Raw genomic sequence first — 27,667 nt, 5'->3', positions numbered from 1 at the left:
ATATACACACACATACATATATATACACACACATACATATATATACACACACATATATACACACATACATATACACACACATACATATACACACACACATATATACACACATACACACATACATATATACACACATATACACACACACATATATATACACACACACATATATATACACACACATATATACACACATACATATACACACACACACATATACACACACATATATATACACACATACATATATATACACACACATACATATATACACACATACATATACACACACATACACACATACATATATACACACACACATATACACACATACATATATATATACACACACACATATATATATATACACACACACACAGACATACACACATATATATATATAAAATTAGTCTTTATTTGACAATCTTTAAAAAAGATTTGGAGTATTAGTCTATCAAAAGGAATTCTGTGTGGTCTTTCTTGTGAAGGAACAACGCACGTAAGGCATCAGCTGCAGTTTCCAGTTTGGGTTTCTTTAGGGAAGAGCAAAGCAACCTGAGTACAGAATTTTCTAGATTTTTTTCAATATCCCCCCTCCCACCCTGCCCTGCAGTCTTTTAGAGTTAATTCTCCTGCACCTAATGTGTCAGCAGTTTCTTTTTTCTTTCTTTTTTTTTTTTTTTTCAGCAGCTCCTTTTCCATGTGTTTCCAAGGCATTCAGTTTAGTTTTTCTGGTAATAGCAGTTCCCTTGTCACACTTAGGTTTCGACAGTTTCTGCAGTATTTGTCACGTACCAATTTCAGAGGAAGACATAGCCTCTTGGTCAGTATCCAGCTCCCCTGGTGAGCAAGAACATGCCAAGTAAGAGAAGAGCTCATTAGGTGCAAACACTGAGCTCAGCACGCAGGTCAGCCACACCCAGGGCGTGGGAAGTGGTGCTCGCGGACTCTGTTTATTAACGTGTACCCGCTATGGGTCTCACGCCTTTAGAGGACTCACTCGACTCTAAAAGTTTGCTAAGAAAAAGCAAGCCTGAGGCAGAAAAACAAGAAATAAAGGATCGCCCTGTTAACCTTTTAATTTTACTCTGATTTTCTGGGTATACAAAAATTCTGCACATTATCAACCTAGACCTGATGGAGGAAACAAATAAGTATTATTTAAAAATTCATTTTGTTTGTAAAAGTAAATGAAGAGCATTCTTTCTCTTACAAATTAAGTAAGAAATGCAAACTGTTGATTAAATTGCAAGCTTATGGTTACCCAGTATTTTGGAAGCAGTTTCTACTAAGGTTGTATTTATTACCTATCTTCATTTATTATTTACATAGTCTGCTAAAGTTGTTTTGTTGGTAGACTGGTGAATAGCACGGAAAAAACCTGGAAAAAAGTCCTTACTATACTACATGATTCACAGTGTGAATTTCATCGTAATGAGATCAACAGTAGGTTTGGACATGCTTTTGTTCTGGTCAAAGAGTGTTGTTACAGAGAGATTTAACCAGTGTAGATGGTTATATATTTAGGTCAGTAATGTGCCGTGCTTCCTAACATAAACACTCCTGTGGAAGCCCATCCATTGTCTGTTACTTCAGTAAACTATCAGAGGACAGCATCCTTTGAGTTCACAGCGAACTATTCCGCAAGCTTTCGCCTTCTCCCACTTTTACTTCTGAAGGAGTCTCACGTCCCAGATGTTGTACATCAAAATGGACAGTTTCCAATAGAACTTCAAGCCTTTGGAGCCCCTCCTCTGCAAGCGCTACCTGGATTTGTGCATTCCCTTTTACAGCATCTTTGCACGAAGGGCCTTCTGCATGGAGGACTCCCTGACAGAAGAGGTGTTTTCTGACCCTGTTAGGAGCGCAGCAGGGTCTTTGTTTTGCTGGCAAAGGCACTCACCATATAGATCTTGTCATGTTTTTATAGTGAGAAAATGATCATTTCTATTTAGTTTAAAAATAAATCTCTCTACTTCATAAGCGTTTCTTCTAAGATTATCTGGCAATAGTGAAGGGCCTCCAGCCTATTCCTTGGAGCACTTTGCAAAGATGCTGTCTTCCCTGTGACTGCAAGAGCTCTTTTTCCTTCTTGTGCGGCTCTGTGTTTTCTCTCTACGCTCTGCTCACCCCGCCCCCTGACGGCGCTTCACCACTACTCTCTGAAATCTTTTAGCAAATCCCAGAGCTGCAAACATCTGGAAACGATAAATCTGCTGACCCAAAATCCACACCCCCTTCTTCTTGTAACCAGAAGGAAACCTCTTCATATTGTCTGGGAGTAGGTTAGTTTTGAAATACGATGAGAGAAGCCATTCTGTCTTATTCTGAAGCAGGGTCTTTTAAAATTTCTAATGAGAAAGAAAAAAACCCCTAACCCATGTCTTCCTTTTATCTGTATTCCCTTTAATCTGTAGCCCAAAGGCATCACTTTTTTACTGCTCCCAGTAAAATTGCAGCTTGGACCCGCCTCGCCCTGTTGACGTTCTATTTAAAGATATGAATGGCATTGGCTAGATGCTGCCGGCCCTGTGGAAACTTGTTCCTTCTGCTGGGGACAGTCCACACCCCCTGGTTGGCCTAGGACCCTGGTTCTTAGCCAGCTGGCACTGTGGGCAGCCAGATGGAGCTGCCTCAGCCACTGCCTGTTCATTCACCAAACACTGAGCACTTACTCTCAGACAAGCAGGGCTGGGCTGGGTGACAAGCACAGATAACATGCGATCCCTGCCTTCGAGGGCTTTCATAAGGGAGAAAGAAGGACAAGCAGCTAAAAGCTGACACGCAGCAGCGTAAGTCTGTCCAGGGCACTGAGGGAGTACAGGCAAGGGGCAGCCACCCCTGCGTCTGGAGGTTGCGGAGGTGAAGTGGGCCCAGGCAGGAAGGATGGAGCAGAGGTGAGTGGAAGGAAGGGCACAGCCAAAACCGAGGCCACAGAAGTAGGCAAGAGCCATTCTTGGAGGGGTTTATGGGACACGTCAGGGGGCGGAGGTGATGCTGTAGGCCCTGGGAGCCACTGAGGGGGTCTCGGGGTGGGGGGGCTTGGACACATCTATGTTTGGAACCTCCAGTGAAGGGGCTCAATGGGTTGAAGCGAAGTTCCAAGAGGGTTTCTTCCATCTGAGCCGAGTTCATCTCCTCTCCCTCTGCAAGGATTCTGGTAACACCTAAACTGTTGGTGGTTTCAGTGTACCCACGTGATTTGCTGCGGCCTGGGGGCGGGAGAATCTTGGAGGACTGCTCGCCACCTCCTAGACCTCAGGGTGACCAGCGGCCCCATGCTGGGCTGCAGTGGAGACCCGCAGATGCCAATAGGTTCGCCTTGTCTTCACCTCCTGAATGGAAGCAGCATGGTGGCTGTAGTGACTTTTCACACACCACACCCATCAAATAGCAAATGCTTAAACAATGGCTCTCTCTTCAAGGCTGCACATTTTCATTCAGCCATTTTGGGGATTTGCTCTGTGGTTTCTCTTGTCATCTTAACTGCTCCTTCCCAGGGGTTCAGGCTAACCCGAGTACTGGGGACTTCACTGTGTCGTGTTCCATCTGGGTCGCATTATATTTATGGCTTACATGTTTTAAAATTCGTCAGGCGTCTCTCCTGTTACTTGGCTGACCTGCTCTTCCAGCCCACCCTGACTTGTCAGCGACATATTCCGATGAGATACAGACAACAGGGTCTGTCCCTTCTGTGATATATTAAAGAAAGAAGGAACAAAAGAGCCGTCTTTCCTCAGAAAACCTGGGTCCTAATGGGAATATTGAAGGCACTAATGAATTGTGACCCTTTTATAAAATGCTGATTGACGCTTATTCTGCATGTGGAGGCTGGAGGCACAATACAGCCAAACTTAACTCTAGATTTTTTTTAAGACTCGGAAAAACTAGAAAAAGTGTTCCAGAAAATAAGGATGAAACAAAAGGAGCCAATTCCATAAGTGAGGAGGACAGTGTTTTCTTTAATTTTTTCCTTCTGTGTAGACGGCTTTTGTTTTGTGTGCAAGCAAAAAAATTTCTATTGTTTATAGAAGGAGGTGACTCACCCATCCTGAGAAAAGTCAGGGATCTAATGAACGTATTTAAAGGTATTAGTCAGGGGGCTTCCCTTCCCTGGTGGCGCAGTGGTTAAGAATCCGCCTGCCAAGGCAGGGGACACGGGTTCGAGCCCTGGTCTGGGAGGATCCCACATGCTGCGGAGCAACTAATCCTGTGTGCCATAACTACTGAGCCTGCGCTCTCGAGCCTGCGAGCCACAACTACTGAAGCCAGCACACCACAACTACTGAGCCCGGGTGCCACAACTACTGAGCCTATGCTGTAGAGCCTGCGAGCCACAACAACTGAGCCCACGTGCCACAACTACTGAAGCCCGTGCGCCTAGAGCCCGTGCTCTGCAACAAGAGAAGCCACCGCAATGAGAAGCCCGCGCACCGCAACGAAGAGTAGCCCCCCGCTCGCCGCAACTAGAAGAAAGCCCGTGCACAGCAATGCAGCCAAAAATAAATAAATAAAATATAATAAATAAATAAAAAACATAAAAGAAAACTAACTGCATTTCCATAAAGACAAGCAAAAAAAAAAACCAAAACTTACCAAAAAAAAGATATTAGTCAGAATTAACAAAAGCCAGCAGGACTTTAAGGCTATAACAGATGTATATTTCACATGACATCTACCCTTTTCTTGGTTCCCCACAAAATCCAGTAAGTTTGGTGCTTCAACTGACCTTTTTGAAATTCATTCAGTCATCAGATATTTATTGAGGGTCTACCACGTGTCATGTCCTGTTGCTGAATTACAAAATTTTGTATCTAAATGTATATCTATAGCTTTATCTGGTCTCTGAGAACTCTCAGCTGACTATATTAAGTGCTTGATGTTTCATTGACCAGCAGCAGTAACATTGCTGTCAATCTCATTTGCATGGTGCCTTGGCATTTATGAAGCATTTTGACATTGTCAGGGAGGAAGAAATGTTCTAGGTTTTCCTGGCTGGTCTACAAATTAAATTGACCTGAGACAGGTTAACAGGAGGAAATCACAGAAAGGTTTAATAACATGTATACATGGGAGAGACGCATGTATAGAACTGAGTAACTCACCAAAATGACCAAAACCCTCACCTTAAATATCACCTTCAGCTAAAGACGAAAGAGGATGTTGGTGGTGGTTTGGGACTTCAGAGGGGAGGAAGGCAGTTCACATGGAGATGGAAAAGTAAATGTTTGCTAGACAAATGCCTGCTGGGCCAGTCAGAGACGGGATGCAGAGAGGAGTGGTGATAGCTCTCTTTCTGGAGTAGGTAGGTCCTCTGTCTGTATTCTGTTAGGCAGTTGGTGGGGGAAGGGAATATCAAACTTTCTTCCTGAGTCTTTTGGGCCTTGATTGTTTTCAGCTTGAAATAATCCACATGCCAGAGAGACATTTGGGGGTAGCACATTCTGTTTCCCTATGACATATACATATGTACAATATGTTTCTTACATGAACCTGAGATCGTGTCAGGGAAGGCATTTAGTTCCTGTATTTGGGTACAGACTGCACCAAGGAAGCAGTGCTGTCCATATTTTTCCCTTATCACTTTGGAGACCTTTGCTTAGAGGAGGCAGTCTGGGGCTCCTCCTTCAATTTTGATAAAGCAAATCATCTAAGTTGCAAAGGTGGTCATGTTGATGATTAAATGACTGTTGATTATATCTGTTATTCTTTCATTTATTTATTTAAATCTTTATTTATGTATTTTTGGCTGCGTCCGGTCTTAGTTGCAGCGCTCGGGCTTACTTGCCCCGTGGCATGTGTTATCTTAGTTTCCCCGACGAGGGATCGAAGCTGCACCCCCCTGCATTGGAAGACGGAGTCTTAACTACTGGACCGCCAAGGACGTCCCTGTTGTTTCATTTAGAGGCACCTTATGGAGCTAAAATGAGGTGCAACTGGGGTGAAAGCAGACACACGGATGACGGGTGTGCTGCTTCTATGAAGTGGGAGAAGGATTCTTCAGAAAGGAGAAACCAAAAGTTTATATACAGAAGTTGTCAGTTTGGAATTTGATTCCTTTGAAAGGGCCACATGCCCCTAGGAAGGCATACACCCGCAGAGATTTGGGGAGCCCAGCTGAAGATGGCTGGTAGGTCGGGGGGAGTCATGGAGCTGCAGGTCTGGGCTCATTGTTTGGGAAGCAGCGTTTGTGAGCCGAGGACTGCGTGCCACTCACAATCTGCCCTTGTGTGGTGAAGTAGACTGCTGGTAACACGATATCGTTAACTTAGAAAATACAGGCACGCCACTCTTTGCCTTTTGTTTCTGAGCAGTGTCTTTGTGAACTCTATTTATAGTAAGTTCTGTCCCCCTCTGCTGGTGTAAGCCATTATTGCAGGCTACTTTCCATCTACCCATCCAGCCTAGAATTTTAGTGCGAAAAGACCTTAAGAGATCACAAATCGAAGCCATTGACGTCGTCACTCATCTGTGCATAAAGTTGGCACAAATACGCCAAAACCTTTCACTTCTACGTGCAGTATATTGTCTGGAACAGCTCCTTAGATGGGTTAGCCTTTGTCTTCTGACTGATGGGACTCTCTGTGGGTGTGGAATTCAGCCCGATGGGATTGCAGGTGGGGCTCCTCCCAAGGAGACCCTTGGGACAACTACTAATATGTGGTTTATTTTCCTCTACTCTGTAAGCTTGAATAAAGGAAACGGTTAACACCCACCCCTGGCACTTTCAGTGTCACCAGAATAGTGCCTCACTTTTATTGCCCACGTTTCTGTTCCTCTTCAGACCTCTTTCTGTCTTAGCACAGGCCTAGAAGCTGACCCTGGACTCTGTGGTCGCAGGGCTCAGAGGGTTTTTGTTGTGGGTTTGCTGTTGGTACCGGGTATCCCCTGGTAGGGCTTCTGCATCCACCAGAGTGAGGGGTGCACTTGAGAAGACTCCTCTCTCCTTCATCTTTGTGCCCCCATTACTTCCGTTGGCCACTCCTTTCTAGAAATTCTTTATTCCCTTGGCTTCTGTTACATTGAAGTTTCCAAATTCTTTTTTCTTTGAAGTCGCCTATTTTGTTCCTGGCTTCCTTTTCCTCCTCTTAGCCGCAAACTGTTTGATGTTCTCCAACATTTTATCCATAGGCTCTGTTTTCATCTTGGAAAATCTCAACTCCCCTACGTGTCACCTTCTATACAGATGCTCTCAAGGTCACACCTCCAGCCTGAGAGTTCCCCCAAGCTTGTCCTCTGTTTCCAGCTATGCTGAGCTACTTTTCTTTTTCTTCTTTTTTTTAAAGGTCAAGTTTTTTTTTTTGTTTGTTTTTTATAAATTTATTTATTTATTTGTTTATTTTTGGCTGCATTGGGTCTTCGTTGCTGCGTGCGGGCTTTCTCTAGTTGTGGCGAGAGGGGGCTACTCTTCCTTGCGGTGTGCGGGCTTCTCATCGCAGAGGCTTCTCTTGTTGCAGAGCACAGGCTCTAGGCGCACGGGCTTCAGTAGTTGTGGCACACAGGCTCAGTAGTTGTGGCTCACGGGCTCTAGAGCGCAAGCTCAGTAGTTGTGGCACACGGGCTTAGTTGCTCTGCGGCATGTGGGATCTTCCCGGACCAGGGATCGAACCCGTGTCCCCTGCATTGGCAGGCGGATTCTCAACCACTGAGCCACCGGGGAAGCCCTGAGCTACTTTTCTTTGGAGCTTTTCCTGCCATCTCAAACTAAGCATGTGTGGAGCGAAACCTGTCTTTTTACCTCTTTGTCATCATTCCTTTGCAACTCACCTTTTTCTCTTAATGTCACGTCTACTGTTTGGGATACCCTGAATGTAGCTTCATGTCAGCACTGGAGTCTTTCTCCCCTTTGCCTCTCGAGTCTGAGTTCAGCTTCCGTGTGCTTCTGCCTGGTCTCTAGAGCTGTTCATTCCTTCCCATTTTCCAGAGCTTTTTATTTCTTCCCATTTTCATTGCTGAGGTTTGGGCCCAGGCTTTCGTCATTTCGTGCACGTATTACTGTTGGGCCCTCTGACTAGTCTCCTTTTGTCCTAAATGCTTGCATTTTAGAAATCTGCCTCTTTAGAAACATTTAGTGGTTTTCTGCTCTAGAAGCTGGCATGTGGAGTCATCTACATACAGGCTGGCCTTCTCTCATTCCCCTACATCCTGACCGTTCTAGTGCAGTTAATGTAATCTTTTCCCAAGCCTCAAGTCTTCTCTGGTCCTTGACACAACTTAGAACAATCTCTGTGTAGCCACCTCTTTTTATTTCCAAGTTTGGCCTGTCCTCTGAGGCCTGGCACAAGTGCCCAGTCTCTAGGAAGAATATCTCAGCCACGTCACCCTCTGGAATTGTGTAGCTGCTCTGACAGCAGTCAGGGATTGTCTTGTGATGTCTTTTGTATTATGTCTTATGTATTTTGTATTATGTATGATGTCTTATGTATTATGATGTCTTTTTGTATTTAAGCCCTGTACTTGAATCTGTAGCAAGTGTCTGTCTTTTCTGCAAACTCTAGGTATAAACCTTGCACAGGTCAGTGCTTTAGAGATGCACGTTGAGCTGGATGGGTAGAATTGCAAGCACACTCCTGGATCAGAAGCTGGCCCTCACAATCTCGTCGTATATTCCTCAGATTCAGATTTATTTCCTGTGTGTGTGTGTGTGTTTGTGTATGTCTGTTTTCAGTTGCAGATCCCTAGTGTGAAGGGCTTCGACTTTGCTAAGCAGCATCTGGGTCAGCACAATAAAGATGATATACTGATCATTCACGAGCCAGCACCGCTGCCAGGACCTGTGAAGGACCATACCACGCCCTCTGAGAATGGAGATGTGCCGAGCCCCAAGGCAAAGATCCCTTCCAAGAATGTCCGTCACAGAGGAAGGTTCTTACTGGGCTTTCTGTATTTTTCTCTATCGTGGCATGCGTTTCTGTGTTCCATTTGTCAGTTTCCAGTAGCAGAAAGGCTGATGGTGAGTGTTGTCCGGGTCTGCAGCTTGGAAGGCTGACAACATTTGCCCAAAGTCAACGAACCTGATGGCTCTTGATCCACTCTAATGGACTCTCAAAGGAGGCCTGTGTGCTTTCCTTCCCCAAAGTGTTTAAGATTATAAATCACTGTCCATCATGGTTTGGTGGTCCGCCTGGAACTTCTTTAGGGATTGACCAGCTCTAGGGTCCATATTGTGGGGTGACCATGCCAGGCCCTCTGGAGGTGATATTAGGAATAATGTATAAAAAAATGCATGGCCTATGATACACAGTCAGCCAGTATCAGCTTTGCCCTTGCCCGTTGATGCCAGCCACTGGAGCTGTGGCTTCCTTGCTTGGTCTGCAGGTGACCTTCATCATATCCTTCTTTCCTTGCTTGGCTTTTCTCCGTGTGCTCCTCTTGTCACCCATGTTAGCATGTGTGCATGGATTCTTCATCGCCTCCCCCTGCCCAGCTCCCCATTCCCAGTTAATTCCCATTCCACTTATCAAAATTAAGTGCACAGAGAACTGCTTGCTAACAGACTACCTACCATCACCCGGTGACCCTGTGAGACGGGCTACAGCTGTGTGAAGACACGGTTCAGAATCAGGTTTTATTAACTTGACTTTAGATCAAAGAATGTTCAGGCTTTGGTATTGAAGCCTCCGATTATCAGCTTTCATTTGAGCTTTGGAACTCTAAATCCTGATTTTCTGCTGAGAAGGGGAAAGTGTGTGATCATACCAACATTCAAAATGATCTTATTATTTCTGACTTAACAAAAAACCTACTCCAGTGTTTCTGGCCTAGTTTTAACGAATGTTAGAACACACTCTTTACAAAAGAAGATGAATAATGTAGAGAGATATCATTTGCTTAATTACTTTGCAGAGTGAGAGTAAATCAAATCATTAAAGATTATTGAATATGCTAGTACAGTATAGCAAAGTCTTTTTTTCTCCTCTGGTAGCTTCATCCTAAACATTTAGTCACAACATCTTAATGTTCTGCATGGTTAATAGCGTATTTTAGCATGTCTCAGGGGCACCAGAATGTCTCGGCATTTCAGGAAGCCCAAAGAGAAGGGGTGTTAACTGATTAAGGATTTTCACTAGCCTGGTGCAACCTGGGTTCTGTGACACCCTTGCTTTTTATATATAGAATCAAATCTCAGCGATAATCATTGCCTTTGTGTTGTAAGTGTAGGCTTCTTCCAAAGATTTGGAGTTATATGGGGTGACTGCAGAACTACCCTGGCTTCTTAGGAATTCTGCAGACCCAGCTAACGCCTAACCAAGCTTGAACTCCAGATCCTCTAATCCAACCCACGCCAGCCCCAGACTGCCAGTCCAAGCCCAGGGAGCTGGGAGACCATCCTCCACTGGGTACCTGGTTTTCTACCATTTGTTGAAATGAGCCCACTGAGCCATTTAGTCAGCTGTGTCAAGCTGTCTTCACAAGGTGACTGTGTGCTATTAATGTGTTCCTTGAAGATGCCATGCCACGAAACAATGTTTTGGACTGTTTGATTTCTCCCAGTTTTGCCTGGAAGCCTGACTTCCACATCCAAATGAATGTGACCTTTCCCCCCGCCTTTCTTTCTTTTTCCTAATGTTTGTATTTGTTTTGTGTCTGCAGAGTTTCTCCCTCAGATGCTGACTCTACAGTAAGTGAAGAGTCCAGTGAGAGGGAAGCAGGGGACAAGACTCCAGGAGCGGTGACCGATGGCAAGTCCCACAGAGCCCTACAGAGTGGTCTGTGACCCTTCTTGTTCTCCACTTTAAAAGTAGTAATTATGAGGGAATTCCCTGGTGGTCCAGGGGTTAGGACTCCGTGCTTTCACTGCTGAGGGCTGCAGGTTTGATCCCTGGTCAGGGAACTAAGATCCCACAAGCTGTGCGGTGTGGCCAAAAAAAAAAAAAAAGTAATTATGAGCTTCCAATAGACTAGGGTTTTATACTACCTCAAATGCAGAACATTAAAAAAAAACCCAAAACCCATGCAGTAGAATATTCATCTTTTGTTTAGTGACTTTCTCAGATTGACTGTCACCGTCTAACACTGTTTTTGTGTCTGCATTGGGATGGGGCCGTGCTAGAAGTCAGAGATTCACTGATATATTTTGAGGTTAGCAGTCACCTTCTACTCTAGTGGCGGCTCCTAAGGATTTTCCTCTCCGAAGGACAAGGAGGAACCAAACTAAAGAGTCTCAAAAACTGCATCCAGGATTCAGTGACCTTTTTGGGAGCCTGTTCAAGTATTTCACAGTTGTCACTGTTAGAAAGCTGATTATTTCTCATAGGTCCAAGTGCATTATATTTGGTCCTGGTCCTAGATCTGTCTTCCAGAAATAGTTGAGTGTGATTAGATGGTTTAGCATATACTTACATGTGTTGTCAGATGCTGTAACTCCTTAGGCCAGATGTGAAATGTACTTCACTCCCCTTCTAAAGAGTATTGTCATAAAACTTATGCCCTGCAGTAGAACTAAGCCCATAGGTCTTAGTAGACTTGGAGCATTTTTTGGCCTGATGACAAGGTAGGTTGGTTTTAGTTGAATTGATTCTGTTAAATGTGGTAGTACAGCTCTTATACTTGCTGGAGTTTTTTTTTTTTTTTTTTTGCGGTACGCGGGCCTCTCACTGTTGTGGCCTCTCCCGTTGCGGAGCGTAAGCTCCAGACGCGCAGGCTCAGTGGCCATGGCTCACGGGTCCAGCCGCTTCGCGGCATGTGGGATCTTCCCGGACCGGGGCATGAACCCGTGTCCCCTGCGTCGGAAGGCGGACTCTCAACCACTGCGCCACCAGGGAAGCCCTGCTGGAGCTTTGTTTATGCTTCAGGGTTGTGTTTTAGTAATGCAAAGAAAATTGGGGTGCCTCAGGATATCATTTTTATTTTAATTAATTAATTTATTTGGCTGCGCCACTTGCAGGATCTTAGCTCCCCTACCAGGGATTGAACCCAGGCCCTTGGCAGTGAAAGCGTGGAGTCCTAACCACTGGACCACCAGGGAGTTCCCAGGATATCATTTTTAATAGTAATTTTTATACTTACATTTTCATCACAAATTTCTTTGTATAAAGATGCAGTACAGAGTGAGCCATATTCTATAAATGAATAGATTCTGGTTGGAAGCTGGAGGGCCTGTTCTATCACTGTCATGTTTGTGACTTTGTATGTCCCTTAGTCTTTGGGGCTCCTGTGGGATTAAACTAGCTGGTTTTTGAGATTCCTTCCAGTTTCTTCCAGTTGTTTCTTTTTTAATGTTAAAAAAATACCCCTTAGGGCTTCCCTGGTGGCGCAGTGGTTGAGAGTCCGCCTGCCGATGCAGGGGACCTGGGTTCGTGCCCCGGTCCGGGAAGATCCCACATGCTGCGGAGCGGCTGGGCCCGTGAGCCATGGCCGCTGAGCCTGCACGTCCGCAGCCTGTGCTCCGCAACGGGAGAGGCCACAGCAGTGAGAGGCCCGCGTACCGCAAAAAAAAAAAAAAAAAAAAAAGAAAATACCCCTTAGAATAAGGGAAGAATAAAGAATTTTTTCTTTAGCTCTAATTTCATAGAATCTTAAAAATTATTTAGCGTTATGGTAACAGGTGTACTGTTTCAGATAGACAGGATTAAAATCTAATTTTGATTCTGGTAAAGAAATATTTGGGGAAAAAAAATCAGCTCTGGAGTTTCTTAATTTCTGTTAATTGCATATCTGAGAAAATCTTGCTTTTAGTTCCTGTTTTTAAGTCCTTACTGTTAGTATTAGAACCAGTATATTCTACATGGCTAACAAAAATCAAATATCACTCAACATATATTTAAAATCCAAGTAGTAAGCATGTCAGTGTTGGGACTCGACTCAGAGTTGACCATGGAAGGAGACAAGAGGGCTAGATGTTCTCCCGGGTCCTAGAAGCTCAGATGCCGCTATTTTGATTTGAAAATGCACCAGAATTTGTATGTTATTTTCATGCTTTAGAAGGATGGTTTTCTCACTACAAATATCAATTCACCTGTAAAACTTTATTTACTTCTTAAAAATTTTAATGCTGCCATAAAGGTGTTTTATTCCTTGCCTAGAACTTAGTTAAATACCCTATAAAACTATTCTGAATTTTTATTCATAGCTTTTAAATTATTTTGTAATTCACATAAAAATCCATCTTGTGTTGCAAATCCTAATGAAATACAAATTAATGGAGGCGGAAGATTGCTTGAGAACCATTCTGGGTCCCTCCTCCAAGCTGCCCTGGGACCGGTGTTGCTGCTCACTACAGCGGGTGGCATAGCTGCTGGGTCCCTTTAGACTCCTTGGCAAGGCTTTCGATGGCTGTCACAAGTCATCCAGCATTTTCAGGGCCCACCTTGCAATGGAAGCTGAGAAAAGACCATTGTTTTGGTTTTGGGTCAATTCAAGGTTGTACTTTATTCTTTCCCAGCTAACCATTTTTGGAAGGTGGCTAGACCATGATGCATACCTTTACAACCTTCGAGACCCTTATGAGATTATTCACTCTGTGTTCAGTGTCCCTGCGTTCACAGTTATTGCAGTTTTAGAATAAGTCGCATCATTACTACTGCTTCCCCTTAGCAAAGTTGTGAAGACGGCTGAGGTTTGGAGTAACACATGTTCCTTAAGTGAAGGCAGCTACGTTCAGGCTACCAGTGCTGTGTCCAGGCATAATTCTAGTTTTCTCTGTCTCTTCTTTATCATCAGGAATAAACCACGTAGGTAAGGATGGCTAAATGCTGAGTATTTTCTTTATGCTCTCCGTAGGTTGCATGTATGCAAGGCTGTGATTTTTAAGTATTTAGAACTTCATTAATTTGAATTCAGCAAGTCCAGATTCTGGAGTCTCACATAGGAACTAAGCTGACATTTACTTTTGCACATGCTAAAGAGTTTGCAAAGCAAATTAAATTTTTAACAGTGTAGGGTGACTATTTTGACTACATGTAACATCAGAGTTTTTCAAGTAATTGTGGAGGACACATTTATAAAATGATTGAGACCATAAATTATAACTCTCCTCTTTTCATTATAGTGAATTCCCAGAGTAGAATTTTATAAACTTAGTTGAGATGGCTAGTCATTTACTCATCCAGTTAGCAAATGTTTACTAAGGGCCTGTGATGGGTTAGGTGCTGGGATAGGATGAAGACGAAGAGACAGATGTGATCCCTGCCTCACAGGATACTAATGTGGGTCACAGGCGTTAGTATTAATGCAGTGTGATGTATTTACCAACAGATAATGAAATTAATATTTCTTTAAAAATGTTCTGTTGCTTTGGTATTTCAGTAATTCAGATTGCCTTTTCCTGTGTCGTTTTGCTTTGTGGACATTATCCTATACTGTAATTTCTATCATATATATATATTTTTTGTTTGTTTGTTTGTTTGTTTGATAATATTTGAAGAGAAAGGACTTTAATCCAAAGTCCCTACTTGCCTGAAGGCAGGATTCACACAGTATTGATCTCTACGTAGCCCTTGTACTTTCCATTGGTCGTTATTATCCAGGTAGTTTTTTTTAAAAAAATTGTGCAATGCATAGCAAACAATAAAAATAACTGTGTTTATAATATGTATTATATATATATTTCTATGTATAATAACCCAGTTTGTTTATATATATGTATGGAGATATATGTATGTGTGTATATATAATATGTGAATATGACAGATAACAAACTGCTCTTTTCAGCCTTTTGGAAGGGCTGGGTTCCAGGCAGTATAGAAGTTGAGGGTTTTCTGCATGTCCCCTGCTTCTCCTGTTGCAGTTGGTGAATTATAGAGCGAGGATCCAGGTGGGGAGTGGGATGGGGCATGGACAGGAGTCAGACACAGGCCTGCAGCTCCCTGGACCCGGGCAGGCAGACAGCGCAGGGGGGAGGGGCCTTTCTTCCTGGTCACCTTTGCACCCTGATCTTGTTACCATCCTGGAGGAAAGCAGTCTCAGCCTTAGGTATCAGTAGCTTAATGGGACACCCTTGTGACATCTGCTGTCACTTTAAAAGTTTGGGTTAGCAAGGCTAGCCTTATCTGATGAAGCTAATTATCTCCTTCTAGGCTTCTTGCCTGTAATTTGAGTAGCTGAAGGGATGAATGGTGGTGTCTGGCTGTGCTTGTATTGTGCAAATGGTCAGGCTCCCTCCAGGCAGGGAAAGAAAGCTGGAGAATAGCCTGAATCCAGACAAGTCTGCCTCCTGGAAAAGAGAGATGTCTTCGTTCACAGAGCTATGCACATAATTTCTCATCACTTGGGATAGCAAGTGAATATAATTCAAATTGAGAGGAAGTACAAAGATGTATGTACCACTGATGTGCATTCCTTCTATACAATATCAACTACTACTCCTTACTGCTTTGCTCAACACTTCTTTTTTTAAATTTAATTAAAAAAATTTTTTTATACAGCAGGTTCTTATTAGTCATCAATTTTATACACATCAGTGTATACATGTCAATCCGAATCTCCCAATTCATCCCACCACCGCCCCCCCAACCCCACTTTCTCCCCTTGGTGTCCATACGTTCTCTACATCTGTGTCTCAATTTCTGCCCTGCAAACCAGTTCATCTGTACCATTTTTCTAGGTTCCACATATGTTTGTTAATATATGATATTTGTTTTTCTCTTTCTGACTTGATGCACTGTGTGTGACAGTCTCTAGATCCATCCACGTCTCAACAAATGACCCAGTTTTGTTCCTTTTTATGCCTGAGTAATATTCCATTGTATATATGTACCACATCTTCATTATCCGTTTGTCTGTTGATGGGCATATAGCTTGCTTCCATGACCTGGCTATTGTAAATAGTGCTGCCATGAACATTGGGGTGCATGTGTCTTTTTGAATTATGGTTTTCTGTGGGTATATGCCCAGTAGTGGGATTGCTGGATCATATGGTAATTCTATTTTTAGTTTTTTAAGGAACCTCCATACTGTTCTCCATAGTGGCTGTATCGATTTACATTCCCACCAACAGTGCAAGAGGGTTCCCTTTTCTCCACACCCACTCCAGCATTTGTTGTTTGTAGATTTTCTGATGATGTCCATTCTAACTGGTGTGAGGTGATACTTCATTGTAGTTTTGATTTGCATTTCTCTAGTAATTAGTGATGTTGAGCAGCTTTGCATGTGCTTCTTGGCCATCTGTATGTCTTCTTTGGAGAAATGTCTATTTAGGTCTTCTGCCCATTTTTGGATTGGGTTGTTTGTTTTTTTAATATTGAGCTGCATGAGCTGTTTATATATTTTGGAGATTAATCCTTTGTCCGTTGATTCATTTGCAAATATTTTCTCCCATTCTGAGGGTTGTCTTTTCGTCTTGTTTATGGTTTCCTTTGCTGTGCAAAAGCTTTGAAGTTTCATTAGGTCCCATTTGTTTATTTTTGTTTTTATTTCCATTACTCTAGGAGGTGGATCAAAAAAGATCTTGCTGTGATTTATGTCAAAGAGTGTTCTTTCAAAGTTTTCCTCTAAGAGTTTTATAGTGTCCGGTCTTACATTTAGGTCTCAAATCCATTTTGAGTTTATTTAGGTGTATGGTGTTAGGGAGAGTTCTAATTTCATTCTTTTACATGTAGCCGTCTAGTTTTCCCAGCATCACTTATTGAAGAGACTGTCTTTTCTCCATTGTATATCCTTGCCTCCTTTGTCATAGATAGTTGACCATAGGTGCGTGGGTTTACCTCTGGGCTTTCTATCTTGTTCCATTGATCTATGTTTCTGTTTTTGTTCCAGTACCATATTGTCTTGATTACTGTAGCTTTATAGTATAGTCTAAAGTCAGGGAGTCTGATTCCTCCAGCTCTGTTTCTTTCCCTCAAGACTGCTTTGGCTGTTTGGGGTCTTTTGTGTCTCCATACAAATTTTAAGATTTTTTGTTCTAGTTCCATAAAAAATGCCGTTGGTAATTTGATAGGGATTGCATTGAATCTGTAGATTGCTTTGGGTAGTATAGTCATTTTCACAATATTGATTCTTCCAATCCAACAACATGGTATATATCTCCATCTGTTGGTATCATCTTTAATTTCTTTCATCAGTGTCTGACAGTGTTGTGCATACAGGTCTTTTGTCTCCCTAGGTAGCTTTATTCCTAGGTATTTTATTTTTTTTGTTGCAGTGGTAAATGGGAGTGTTTCCTTAATTTCTCTTTCAGATTTTTCATCATTAGAGTATAGGAATGCAAGAGATTTCTGTGCGTTAATCTTGTATCCTGCAACTTTACCAAATTCATTGATTAGCTCCAGTAGTTTTCTGGTGGCATCTTTAGGATTCTCTGTGTATAGTATCATGTCATCTGCAAACAGTGACAGTTTTACTTCTTCTTTTCCAATTTGTATTCCTTTTATTTCTTTTTCTTCTCTGATTGCCATGGCTAGGACTTCCAAAACTATGTTGAATAATAGTGGTGAGAGTGGACATCCTTGTCTTGTTCCTGACCTTAGAGGAAATGCTTTCAGTTTTTCACCATTGAGAATGATGTTTGCTGTGGGTTTGTCGTATATGGCCTTTATTATGTTGTGGTAGGTTCCCTCTATGCCCACTTTCTGGAGAGTTTTTATCATAAATGGGTGTTGAATTTTGTCAAAAGCTTTTTCTGCATCTGTTGAGCTGATCATATGGTTTTTATTCTTCAGTTTGTTAATATGGTGTATCACATTGATTGATTTGCATATATTGAAGAATCCTTGCATCCCTGGTATAAATCCCACTTGATCATGGTGTATGATCCTTTTAATGTGCTGTTGGATTCTGTTTGCTAGTATTTTGTTGAGGATTTTTGCATCTATATTCATCAGTGATATTGGTCTGTAATTTTCTTTTTTTGTAGTATCTTTGTCTGGTTTTGGTATCAGGGTGATGGTGGCCTCATAGAATGAGTTTGGGAGTGTTCCTTCCTCTGCAATTTTTTGGAAGAGTTTGAGAAGGATGGGTGTTAGGTCTTCTCTAAATGTTTGATAAAATTCACCTGTGAAGCCATCTGGTCCTGGACTTTTGTTTGTTGGAAGCTTTTCAATGACAGTTTCAATTTCATTACTTGTGATTGGTCTGTATTTTCTGTTTCTTCCTGGTTCAGCCTTGGAAGGTTATACCTTTCTACGAATTTGTCCATTTCTTCCAGGTTGTCCATTTTATTGGCATAGAGTTGCTTGTAGTAGTCTCTTAGGATGCTTTGTATTTCTGCGGTGTCTGTTGTAAGTTCTCCTTTTTCATTTCTAATTTTATTGATTTGAGTCGTCTCCCTCTTTTTCTTGATGAGTCTGGTTAATGGTTTATCAATTTTGTTTATCTTCTCAAAGAACCAGCTTTTAGTTTTATTGATCTTTGCTATTGTTTTCTTTGTTTCGATTTCATTTATTGCTGCTCTGATCTTTATGATTGCTTTCCTTCTGCTAACTTTGAGTTTTGTTTGTTCTTGTCTCTCTGGTTCCTTTAGGTGTAAGGTTAGATTGTTTATTTGAGATTTTTCTTGTTCCTTGAGGTGGGCTTCTATAGCTATAAACTTCCCTCTTAGAACTGATTTTGCTGCACCCCATAGGTTTTGGATCGTCCTGTTTTCATTGTCTTTTGTCTCTAGGTATTTTTTGATTTCCTCTTTGATTTCTTCAGTGATCTCTTGGTTATTTAGTAAAGTATTGTTTAGCCTCCATGTATTTGTGTTTTCTACGTTTTTGTCCCTGTAATTCATTTCTAATCTCATAGCGTTGTGGTCAGAAAAGATGCTTGATATGATTTCAGTTTTCTTAAATTTACTGAGGCTTGATTTGTGACCCAAGATGTGATCTATCCTGGAGAATGTTCCGTGTGCACTTGAGAAGAAAGTGTAATCTGCTGTTTTTGGATGGAATGTCCTATAAATATCAATTAAATCTCTGTGGTCTGTTGTGTCATTTAGAACTTCTGTTTCCTTATTTATTTTCATTTTGGATGATCTGTCCCTTGGTGTAAGGGAGGTGTTAAAGTCCCCCACTGTTATTGTGTTACTGTCGATTTCCTACTTTATAGCTGTTAGCAGTTGCCTTATGTATTGAGGTGCTCCTATGTTGGGTGCATATATATTTATAATTGTTATATCTTCTTCTTGGGTTGATCCCTTGATCATTATGTAGTGTCCTTCCTTGTCTCTTGTAACATGCTTTATTTTAAAGTCATTTTATCTGATATGAGTATTGCTACCGTAGCTTCCTTTTGATTTCCATTTGCATGGAATATCTTTTTCCATCCCCTCACTTTCAGTCTGTATGTGTCCCTAGGTCTGAAGTGGGTCTCTTGTAGACAGCATATATATGGGTGTTGTTTTTATATTCATTCAGCAAGCCTGTATCTTTTGGTTGGAGCATTTAATCCATTCAAGTTTAAGGTAATTATCAATGTGTATGTTCCTATTACCGTTTTCTTAATTGTTTTGGGTTTGTTTTTGTAGGTCCTTTTCTTCTCTTGTGTTTCCCACTTAGAGAAGTTCCTTTAGCATTTGTTGTAGAGCTGGTTTGGTGGTGCTGAATTCTCTTAGCTTTTGCTTGTCTGTAAAGCTTTTGATTTCTCCATCGAATCTGATGGAGATCCTTGCCAGGTCGAGTAATCTTGGTTGTAAGTTCTTCCCTTTCATCACTTTAAGTATATCATGCTACTTCCTTCTGGCTTGTAGAGTTTCTGCTGAGAAATCAGCTGTTAACCTTATGGCAGTTCCCTTGTATGTTATTTGTCGTTCTTCCCTTGCTGCTTTTAATAATTTTTCTTTGTCTTTAATTTTTACCAATTTGATTACTATGTGTCTTGGCGTGTTTCTCCTTGGGTTTATCCTGTATGGGACTCTCTGCACTTCCCGGACTTGGGTGGCTATTTCCTTTCCCGTGTTAGGGAAGTTTTTGACTACAATCTCTTCACATATTTTCTCTGATCCTTTCTCTCTGTCTTCTCCTTCTGGGACCCCTATAATGCGAATGTTGTTGCGTTTAATGTTGTCCCAGAGGTCTCTTAGGCTGTCTTCATTTCTTTTCATTCTTTTTTCTTTATTCTGTTCTGCAGCAGTGAATTCCACCATTCTGTGTTCCAGGTCACTTATCCGTTCTTCTGCCTCAGTTTTTCTGCTATTGTTTCCTTCTAGTGTAGTTTTCATTTCAGTTATTGTATTGTTCATCTCTGTTTGTTTGTTCTTTAATTCTTCTGGGTCTTGGTTAAACATTTCTTGCATCTTTTCGATCTTTGCCTCCATTCTTTTTCCGAGGTCCTGGATCATCTTCACTATCATTATTCTGAATTCTTTTTCTGGAAAGTTGCCTATATCCATGTCATTTAGTTGTTTTTCTGGGGTTTTATCTTTTTCCTTCGTCTGGTACATAGCCCTCTGCCTTTTCATCTTGTTTGTCTTTCTGTGAATGTGGTTTTTGTTCCACAGGCTGCAAGATTGTAATTCTTGCTTCTGTTGTCTGCCCTCTTGCTCAACACTTTTTTTAGTGTTGAGGGGAAACCTGTATATTTTTCACTTATGCTCGAGGTTTCAAAACTTAGGCTTTTGTTTAAAAATAGTTTTGGCATGCCTTCACTCCTTCTCTTGGCCTGTTGGCCATTTATTTTCAAGCAGTGTCCAGAGCGTCTAGAGGTGACCTGTGGCTTAGAGGGAGGGCATGTGGGATCTTAGTGTGTCTCACTGGAGAGTTCTTTCCATCCATTCAGCCCCTCTTCATCTCTTTCTTTGCCTTTAAAAAAAATTTTTTTTTTAATTTTATTTTTGGCTTCATTAGGTCTTCGTTGCTGCATGCGGGCTTTCTTTAGTTGCAGTGAGTGGGGGCTACTCTTCGTTGTGGTGCATGGGCTTCACATTGCAGTGGCTTCTCGTTGCGGAGCATGGGCTCTAGGCGTGTTGGCTTCAGTAATTGGGGCACGTGGGCTCAGTAGTTGTGGCACGTGGGCTCAGTAGTTGTGGCACACGGGCCTAGTTGCTCCACGGCATGTGGGATCTTCCCCGACTAGGGCTTGAACCCGTGTCCCCTGCACTGGCAGGCGGAATCCCAACCATTGCACCACCAGGGAAGACCCTCTTTGCCTTTTTAAAATTAAAGTTTATTTGGATTATTTCTATTACAAAAGTAATACTGACTAGAGAAAATCCACGTTACAGAAAATACAAGAAATTGGAGAACATTACTCATTATACCAAGATCCAGTCTCTGTTAAAGTGTTTTTCTATCTTTTTTTCTATACATTTAAATATTTTTCTTTTTTGCAGTTCTGGTTACTTAAAATAATTACCCTTTTAACCATTTTTCAGTGTTCTCTTCATCTGTTTTTTTTTTTTTTTGCGGCACGTGGGCCTCTCACTGTTGTGGCCTCTCCCGTTGCGGAGCACAGGCTCCGGATGCGCAGGCTCAGCGGCCATGGCTCATGGGCCTAGCCGCTCCGCGGTCCCGGACCGGGGCACGAACCCATGTCCCCTGCATTGGCAGGCGGACTCTCAACCACTGCGCCACCAGGGAAGCCCCTCTTCATCTGTTTTTAAAGTGGGAACTAATTCCATGCAGGCAGCGGCTTTTTCTTTTCCTGACTCTTCATTTTCTTTCTTCATCAGAACTGAGAAGCCAGAAGCCTTAATCATTCACCGGTATTTGCCAGCAGGTCCACAGTCCCCTGGTCTTTTGTTATCTCAACAGTGTAATTGCCTTGCAACTAAATTTATATCACTTCAAATGAGCATGGACATTCAGAGCTGCCATAAGTGTTGTCCTCCAAGTTCTGTAAATTGCTACTGGCCTACCCACGTCAGGCTTCTCCTGTCCTTTACCCTGTCTTACTGAAGACTTTGAAACACCTTTAGACAAAACAGGGCCACTTGGGGCACAAAATGTCGTAGTGATTTTCATATCTTGCCTACGGATATTTGTAATTTTTAATGAGACTGAAGGAGACACTACTTATCCCAGACAATTTAAGCTCGAATGGTGACATTTCAAGTACTCTGCCATGGAGTTGGGGATGTGTTTTTGGTCAGGGGCCCATCTGACGATTCTTTAAGAAATCCCTAATTGTGATGATTTGCTCTTTCTTTACAATGACTTTATTTCTTAATTTTGCTTTTCCTTCTGTTCCAGGGGCAGCACCCAGCTCGGGGAATGAGCAGCATTCGTCAGCCTCCATCTTTGAGCATGTGGACAGGATCTCCCGCTCCTCGGAGGCCAGTCGGCGGGTCCCCAATAAGATTCAGCTGATCGCCATGCAGCCCATCCCGGCACCTCCAGTTCCACACCCCATCCTGGCCGACCGAGTGGCCGAAACCAACAAAATTAACAAAGAGGTATTTGGTTTTATGAAAAAGTACATTAATAAAAAAAAAAAAAACCTGAGATTCTCATTTGGTCACTGCTTAAAAATGAAGTTAGTGTCAAAAATATGAGCTAAAGATATGAGCTGCTCACAGATGTTCTTAATTTAAAATCTGGTACTCAGTGTTTTTAGATCACATACCATTCAAGGACACTAGTAGGCACACTGGTGGATGTGCAGATTAAAGACCAGGGGTGGCTATCCTGAGAAAGTCCGCCTTAGCCCGTGGCTGGGGTTTGGGGATTTGGATCTTGGAAAGATTCCCACCATTCCCAGAATGGAGTGGCTCGCTGTGCCTAAACTGTTTGTACAAGCAACATGATTTTTGCTGAGCAACTCTTTCTTCTGGGAGTCTGGAATTTTGGTACATGCTAGGCAGAGGGTGCCTATGTGACCGGCCTCCAGTAAACATCCTGGGCATTGAGTCTCTAATGAGCTTCCCTGGTAGATGTGTCGCATGTGTTGTCACAACTCATTGCTGGAGGAGTTCACATCCTGCGTGACTTTTCTGGGAAAGGACTCTTGGAAGCTGTGCCTGGTTTCCTCCAGACCTCACCCTATGTGCCATTCCTCTGTGCTGGTTTTTTGTGTCCTTTTGCTGTAATAAATTGGACTTACATTCTGAGTCCTGAGAGTTCTCCTAGTGAATCGTTGAATGTGGGGTAGTCTTGGGACCACAGTAGACTCTGTGATCCCTGATAGATCTGCTCTGGCCCCAAACATCTAGGTAAGTCTTGGGAAGAAACTGTATTTCCAGTGACTCCTGGAACAGTGAGTTAGATCTGCTTTCCTCCTAAGATTTGGGGAACCAGAAGGCCAGGTCACGTCACTGTTAACTTGAACTTGAGGAGTTTGACCTGGTCTGGACCATGAGTGGAATGAATGCTGTTTAGGGTCGCACACATGGTAGCATCATGACTGTCAGTTTCTTGCCTCTAAGAAATACCTGCTGCTGTTGTGAGTTCTGCCAGGTGAACTAATAATTGATGCAGTTCAATCCTTAAAGTGGATCATCTTACAGAAGTCTTAGCAAGAGTTCTTACACATTCTCCTCTCCACACCTCATTGGCTCCTTGCCAAGGACATGACCAGAAGAACGTGCGTCATGGGTTCAAGGTGCCACATGCTGTCCCTTCTCAATGATGCTCAGGAGCCCTGACCCTGCATGACCCCGGTCCTAGCCTAGACCTATGACCCCATCAGTCCTGTGTTGCATGTGCCTCACATGGCCATGAGTAAGCACCCTGGAGTGCATTCTCCGTGTGGCCATAAAAAGAAGAGAATAAGCTCACCAGCCCTCACAACTGGATAGCACTCATCGCCACTTTTTTCTTTTACTATCTTTAAAATGTATTTGATGCATGCATATGGTATAGGAAACATATATATTGATTATAAAGCATAAAGTGAAAACCCAACTTAAGAACAAGAGCATTATCAGTACTGGTGCACCTACCGGTAGGCTCCATACATCTCAGTGGAAATGTTTTCTTTTTAGGAGGTTCTGGTGCAGATTCCTAGCATGTCTTGGTCCTCCTGTGGGGACCTCATATATTTTAAAGAACAGTTAGATCCTGATAGAGTAAGAGGGGCTTCCTGAATCATCCTGCTGGGAAGTTGTCAAGAATCTCATCCGCCTGACCCTCCCTCAAGCAGTCTCAAGGAGCGTGTGGCTCCTTGTCCACTGTGGCGTGGCCAGGAGCGTCCCACCTTGTCTTAGACGTTGCTCCTGCTCTCTTCTCCCAGTCGGATGCCTAGTTTGTTTTCCCTTTTTCCCTCTGTCTCCATCTCGCTTGCTGTTAAGTCCTCTGAAGCTGGGCTAAGGGCTTAGAAAACAAGGGGATGCACCTCCATGAAGGAAAGCATTCCCCGTCTGCTCTCCCTGATAGCTCAGCCGACCTGCCGCTCCCGGAGCTGTGGCCTCGTTCCCCCAGACGTGCGTCTGCATTCCTGCTTCTGGCCCTCAGCACCTTGGTGCCTGCCCTGCACACCCTCTGCCTACTTCCCTCCCTCCCCTGCTTCAGAACCAGCCGGCTCTTGGAGACCTAGTTCAGGCCCCTTGTAGCCAGCGAGGATGTGTTTCCATACGTGTCGATTTTCCTCTTTGAGGAGGGGTGTCTCATGGCTGGGGGCTTGTTTTGGTAACGCTAAACATCATTAGTAAATGGGTATTTTATTGTATAATGCAGATATCTTCTTTCACTCTGTCTTAATTTAAAAATCTCTAAAGTAGTGATATTATTGGGTATGGAAAATATTTTCTCTTTTCTCGGGTCGTATGACATACAGTTGTCACTGTCTCTCAGTATCTTCAAAGTTGCCACTGGCCTGTTTCCCGGGTTTGAGCTCTTTTGCCCTGTTTGGGGGCCGACACCACGGCTTCCCGCATCCCACCCACCACGTGGAGTGTGGGGATACAGCTCCGGATGATGGAGCTTCCCCACGCCCCGTGTGGGTGTGCCTGTCCCTGTCACCCCTTTGGGGCCTCGTGGGAGCCTAGGACAGCCGGGGGCGGGGGGAGGAGAGTCGCAGGAAGGCCTCCCAGCTGCTTTCTCTGCGTGGTCCCAGAGACCGTCAGAATGTTCCGTCTGTCTCGTTTCCCAGATCCAGACAGCGCTGCGGCACAAGTCGGAGATCGAGCACCATCGGAACAAGATCCGGCTCCGCGCCAAGCGCCGCGGGCACTACGAGTTCCCGGTGCTAGACGAGCTGTCGTCGGGAGACACGCGGGAGCGGCACCGCGTGTACCGCAGGGCGCAGATGCAGATCGACAAGATCCTGGACCCCACGGCCAGCGTGCCCTCTGTGTTCATAGAGCCCAGGAAGAGGTGGGCCCCGAGCCGGGCTGCAGGGCTCGGCCGTGGAGGGGGCGGGGAGAAGTCTCTGCAAGCGACTTCAGGCTGGGAGGCCGCCATCCCACCTGGAGGTCACCTGTGGTGAAGGCTGCATTCATTCCACCCCAGTGGCCCCGGAGCACCTCCCTGGGTTTCGTGTCTCCTGGAATTCAGACTTCTGAAAAGGTGGCGCCTTCCTTCTCAGAGGGCTCCAGGGCTCCCTCTCCCTGCTTCTCTTCTTCAGCTCTCACCCCCAGCATCTCCACCTCCCGTGCTTGGTCACCAGTTCGGCCGGACGCACAGCCGCTCTCAGAGTCTCGGTCTCTTGGTCTCCCAGGCCCTTGCTTCCTAATGCAGAGGCATTTTCTGTAAGATCAGCTCTCGTTTGTGTCTTGCTCTGCTCACACCTGTGCTGGCTTGGGCTGCCTGCCGGGTGGACCCTGGGCTCCTGTACCTAGCAGGGCACACTGCCTTTCACCCAGCTGCTCCCCGCTCCGCCCAGCAGCACAGAGGAACTGCCGCCCCCTAGGCAGTGGTGTCATTGCCTCCCAAACTTTCATCTACATTCCTGTTTCTGGCCCTCCACACGGTCCTGCCTGCACCTCACACTTGCCCCACTTCCCTGCCCGTCCGCAGATCCTACTCATTTTTCAAGACCTAGATCAGGCCACAGGTAGCCAGCGGTGATATTATGCTCCCTTGTTCCGTGTGTTTAGTATAGTCTGCCCCGGTGGACTGTGAGCTTTCTTAGAGCAGAGACTGTGTCTTACACATTGTTTACATCCTGTGGGGTGTTTACTACAGTGGCTAGCAGGTCCTAGGTGTTCAGAAAATACTTGGCGTTTAGTTGATGAGCCCATGGCCGGAAGGTTATTTCCTTTGAAGATAACCTCTCTTTTCTCCTGGCAGCTCCAGGATAAAACGTTCTCCTAAACCACGCCGGAAACATCAGGTCAATGGCTGCCCCGGAGATGCTGAGAAGGACAGACTTATCACCACAGACAGCGACGGCACTTACAAACGGCCCCCTGGTGTCCACAACTCTGCCTATATTGGTTGCCCGGTGCGTAATGTTGAGCCTTGCTTCTGGTCGCTCTTAGGGAGAGAAGAATGAGCAGTGATGGCTGCTGCCCTGGGTGATGCTGATGCCCGGTAGGGGATGCTCCAGGGCCAGCTAGGTTGTGAAGCATGTAGGGTGGGGAAGGGGTGGGCACTTCCTTTGAAGAAAGACTCGAGTCATAGAGAACAAGGGGCTGCTGGGGGAGCCCTCTGGAAACACACTCAGTGTTTTTACTTCCTATTAAGCAAACCCTGTCCTCTCAGGCTTCAGAATGGCAACTTCTCGAGGTTAATTGGAAAACAGAGAGAAGCGTCATGGCAACTTCTCGAGGTTAATTGGAAAACAGAGAGAAGCGTCCAGAAAGTTTCTTTTTTCTTCCCTTCATCAGAGAGTTGTTTGGGTTTCATGGTGGTAGGAGGGACATTTGGGGTTTTGTCCCATCTTCTGTTCTTGGAGTGCTAAGAGGATATTACATTTGCTAATATATATATCTAGTTTTAAAGGAAGAAAGAGCTTAATGGAAATTAAGAAATAGGGAGTTAAACAATTTTTTCCAAAGGAAAGGGGCACAGAGTTGCTTGTAGTGTTAAAGCAGACGTTGACAGCATTAAGACACATACAGACCCCACTGAGCAGGGAAGAAAGGGCCAGCCTCCCCAAGGGGCCGTGAGAAATACAGACACAAAGACACCCCAAGACAGAGCAGGAGCCCCACGTTCCCAGTGTGTCTGGCAGCACCAGGACACACAGTGCACGTCTGTAGCCCTGTGCCAGGGTGAAGCCCTTTCTCGTTGCACAAGACCACCTTTCTCCTTCTGGAGACAAAGTTACAGACCCATCCTTTTTAGAGAGAAATTAGCAAAAACACATTCTTGGAGAAGGAGTTTGTGATGTACATGATCACTCAGTTAGAGCTTATGTAACCAGTGATTTCTTATTTGAGTTTTATAGTTTATCTCTCACATTACACAAATAACTAACACTGAGAGACACTAAACGTAATTACACATATGTGCCAAATACCATCCTGACACTGGGGCTAAATATAATTGAGTCATGATCATCTGAAAGAACCAGGCTTTTCCTTTGGAACTTACTGTGTTTCTGGTGTCCTGAGACTGACCATCCCTTCGTAACTGGCTCATGAGGACTGGTGTGATTCCCGAGGGTTGGAATGTCTACAAATTAGGCTGCTTTGCTCCCCAACAGAATGAATGAATCCTTTCTGAAGGCTGTGAATGAATTCCTCAGGTGGGGGAACCTCAGGCAGTTCTCACAGTAGATGGCGCTCCTGAGCCACTGCCATGTTTTTGGACCGGTGTTGGGGCGTCTGTGGTGTTTGGCTTGATCTGGGGAGGGCTGTTCCCTTGACTCCCCAGGATGGTCCCCTGGAGCTTTCGTTTTTGTTTCATCCAGGATCTCAGAGATCCTGTTGTGTGAAACCAATGAGCAGAAGAAGGGGGAGCATTTCTTCTTCCCTCTTAGCTTCCAGAGC

The 27,667-nt window shown here is 43.9% G+C and overlaps 1 protein-coding gene across 1 annotated transcript in view; it reads left to right on the top strand.

The window, feature by feature from the left end:
* KIAA1549 (KIAA1549 ortholog) overlaps positions 1 to 27,667 on the top strand; it is an 87,456-nt gene that overhangs the window by 25,175 nt on the left and 34,614 nt on the right. The window contains exons 10-15 of the mRNA XM_029233072.1: positions 8,669 to 8,865; positions 10,594 to 10,709; positions 12,419 to 12,424; positions 22,053 to 22,249; positions 24,883 to 25,106; positions 26,022 to 26,175. Of these exons, the coding sequence (XP_029088905.1) occupies positions 8,669 to 8,865; positions 10,594 to 10,709; positions 12,419 to 12,424; positions 22,053 to 22,249; positions 24,883 to 25,106; positions 26,022 to 26,175 (894 nt within the window). The remainder of the gene's footprint in view (positions 1 to 8,668; positions 8,866 to 10,593; positions 10,710 to 12,418; positions 12,425 to 22,052; positions 22,250 to 24,882; positions 25,107 to 26,021; positions 26,176 to 27,667) is intronic.

This window comes from Monodon monoceros, unplaced genomic scaffold (assembly GCF_005190385.1).
Source record: "Monodon monoceros isolate NGI ecotype Baffin Bay Population unplaced genomic scaffold, NGI_Narwhal_1 Super_Scaffold_2, whole genome shotgun sequence".
Lineage (NCBI taxonomy): Eukaryota > Metazoa > Chordata > Mammalia > Artiodactyla > Monodontidae > Monodon > Monodon monoceros.
Note: the sequence above shows the minus strand (reverse complement) of the source record. Positions and strands in the feature narration are given on the sequence as shown.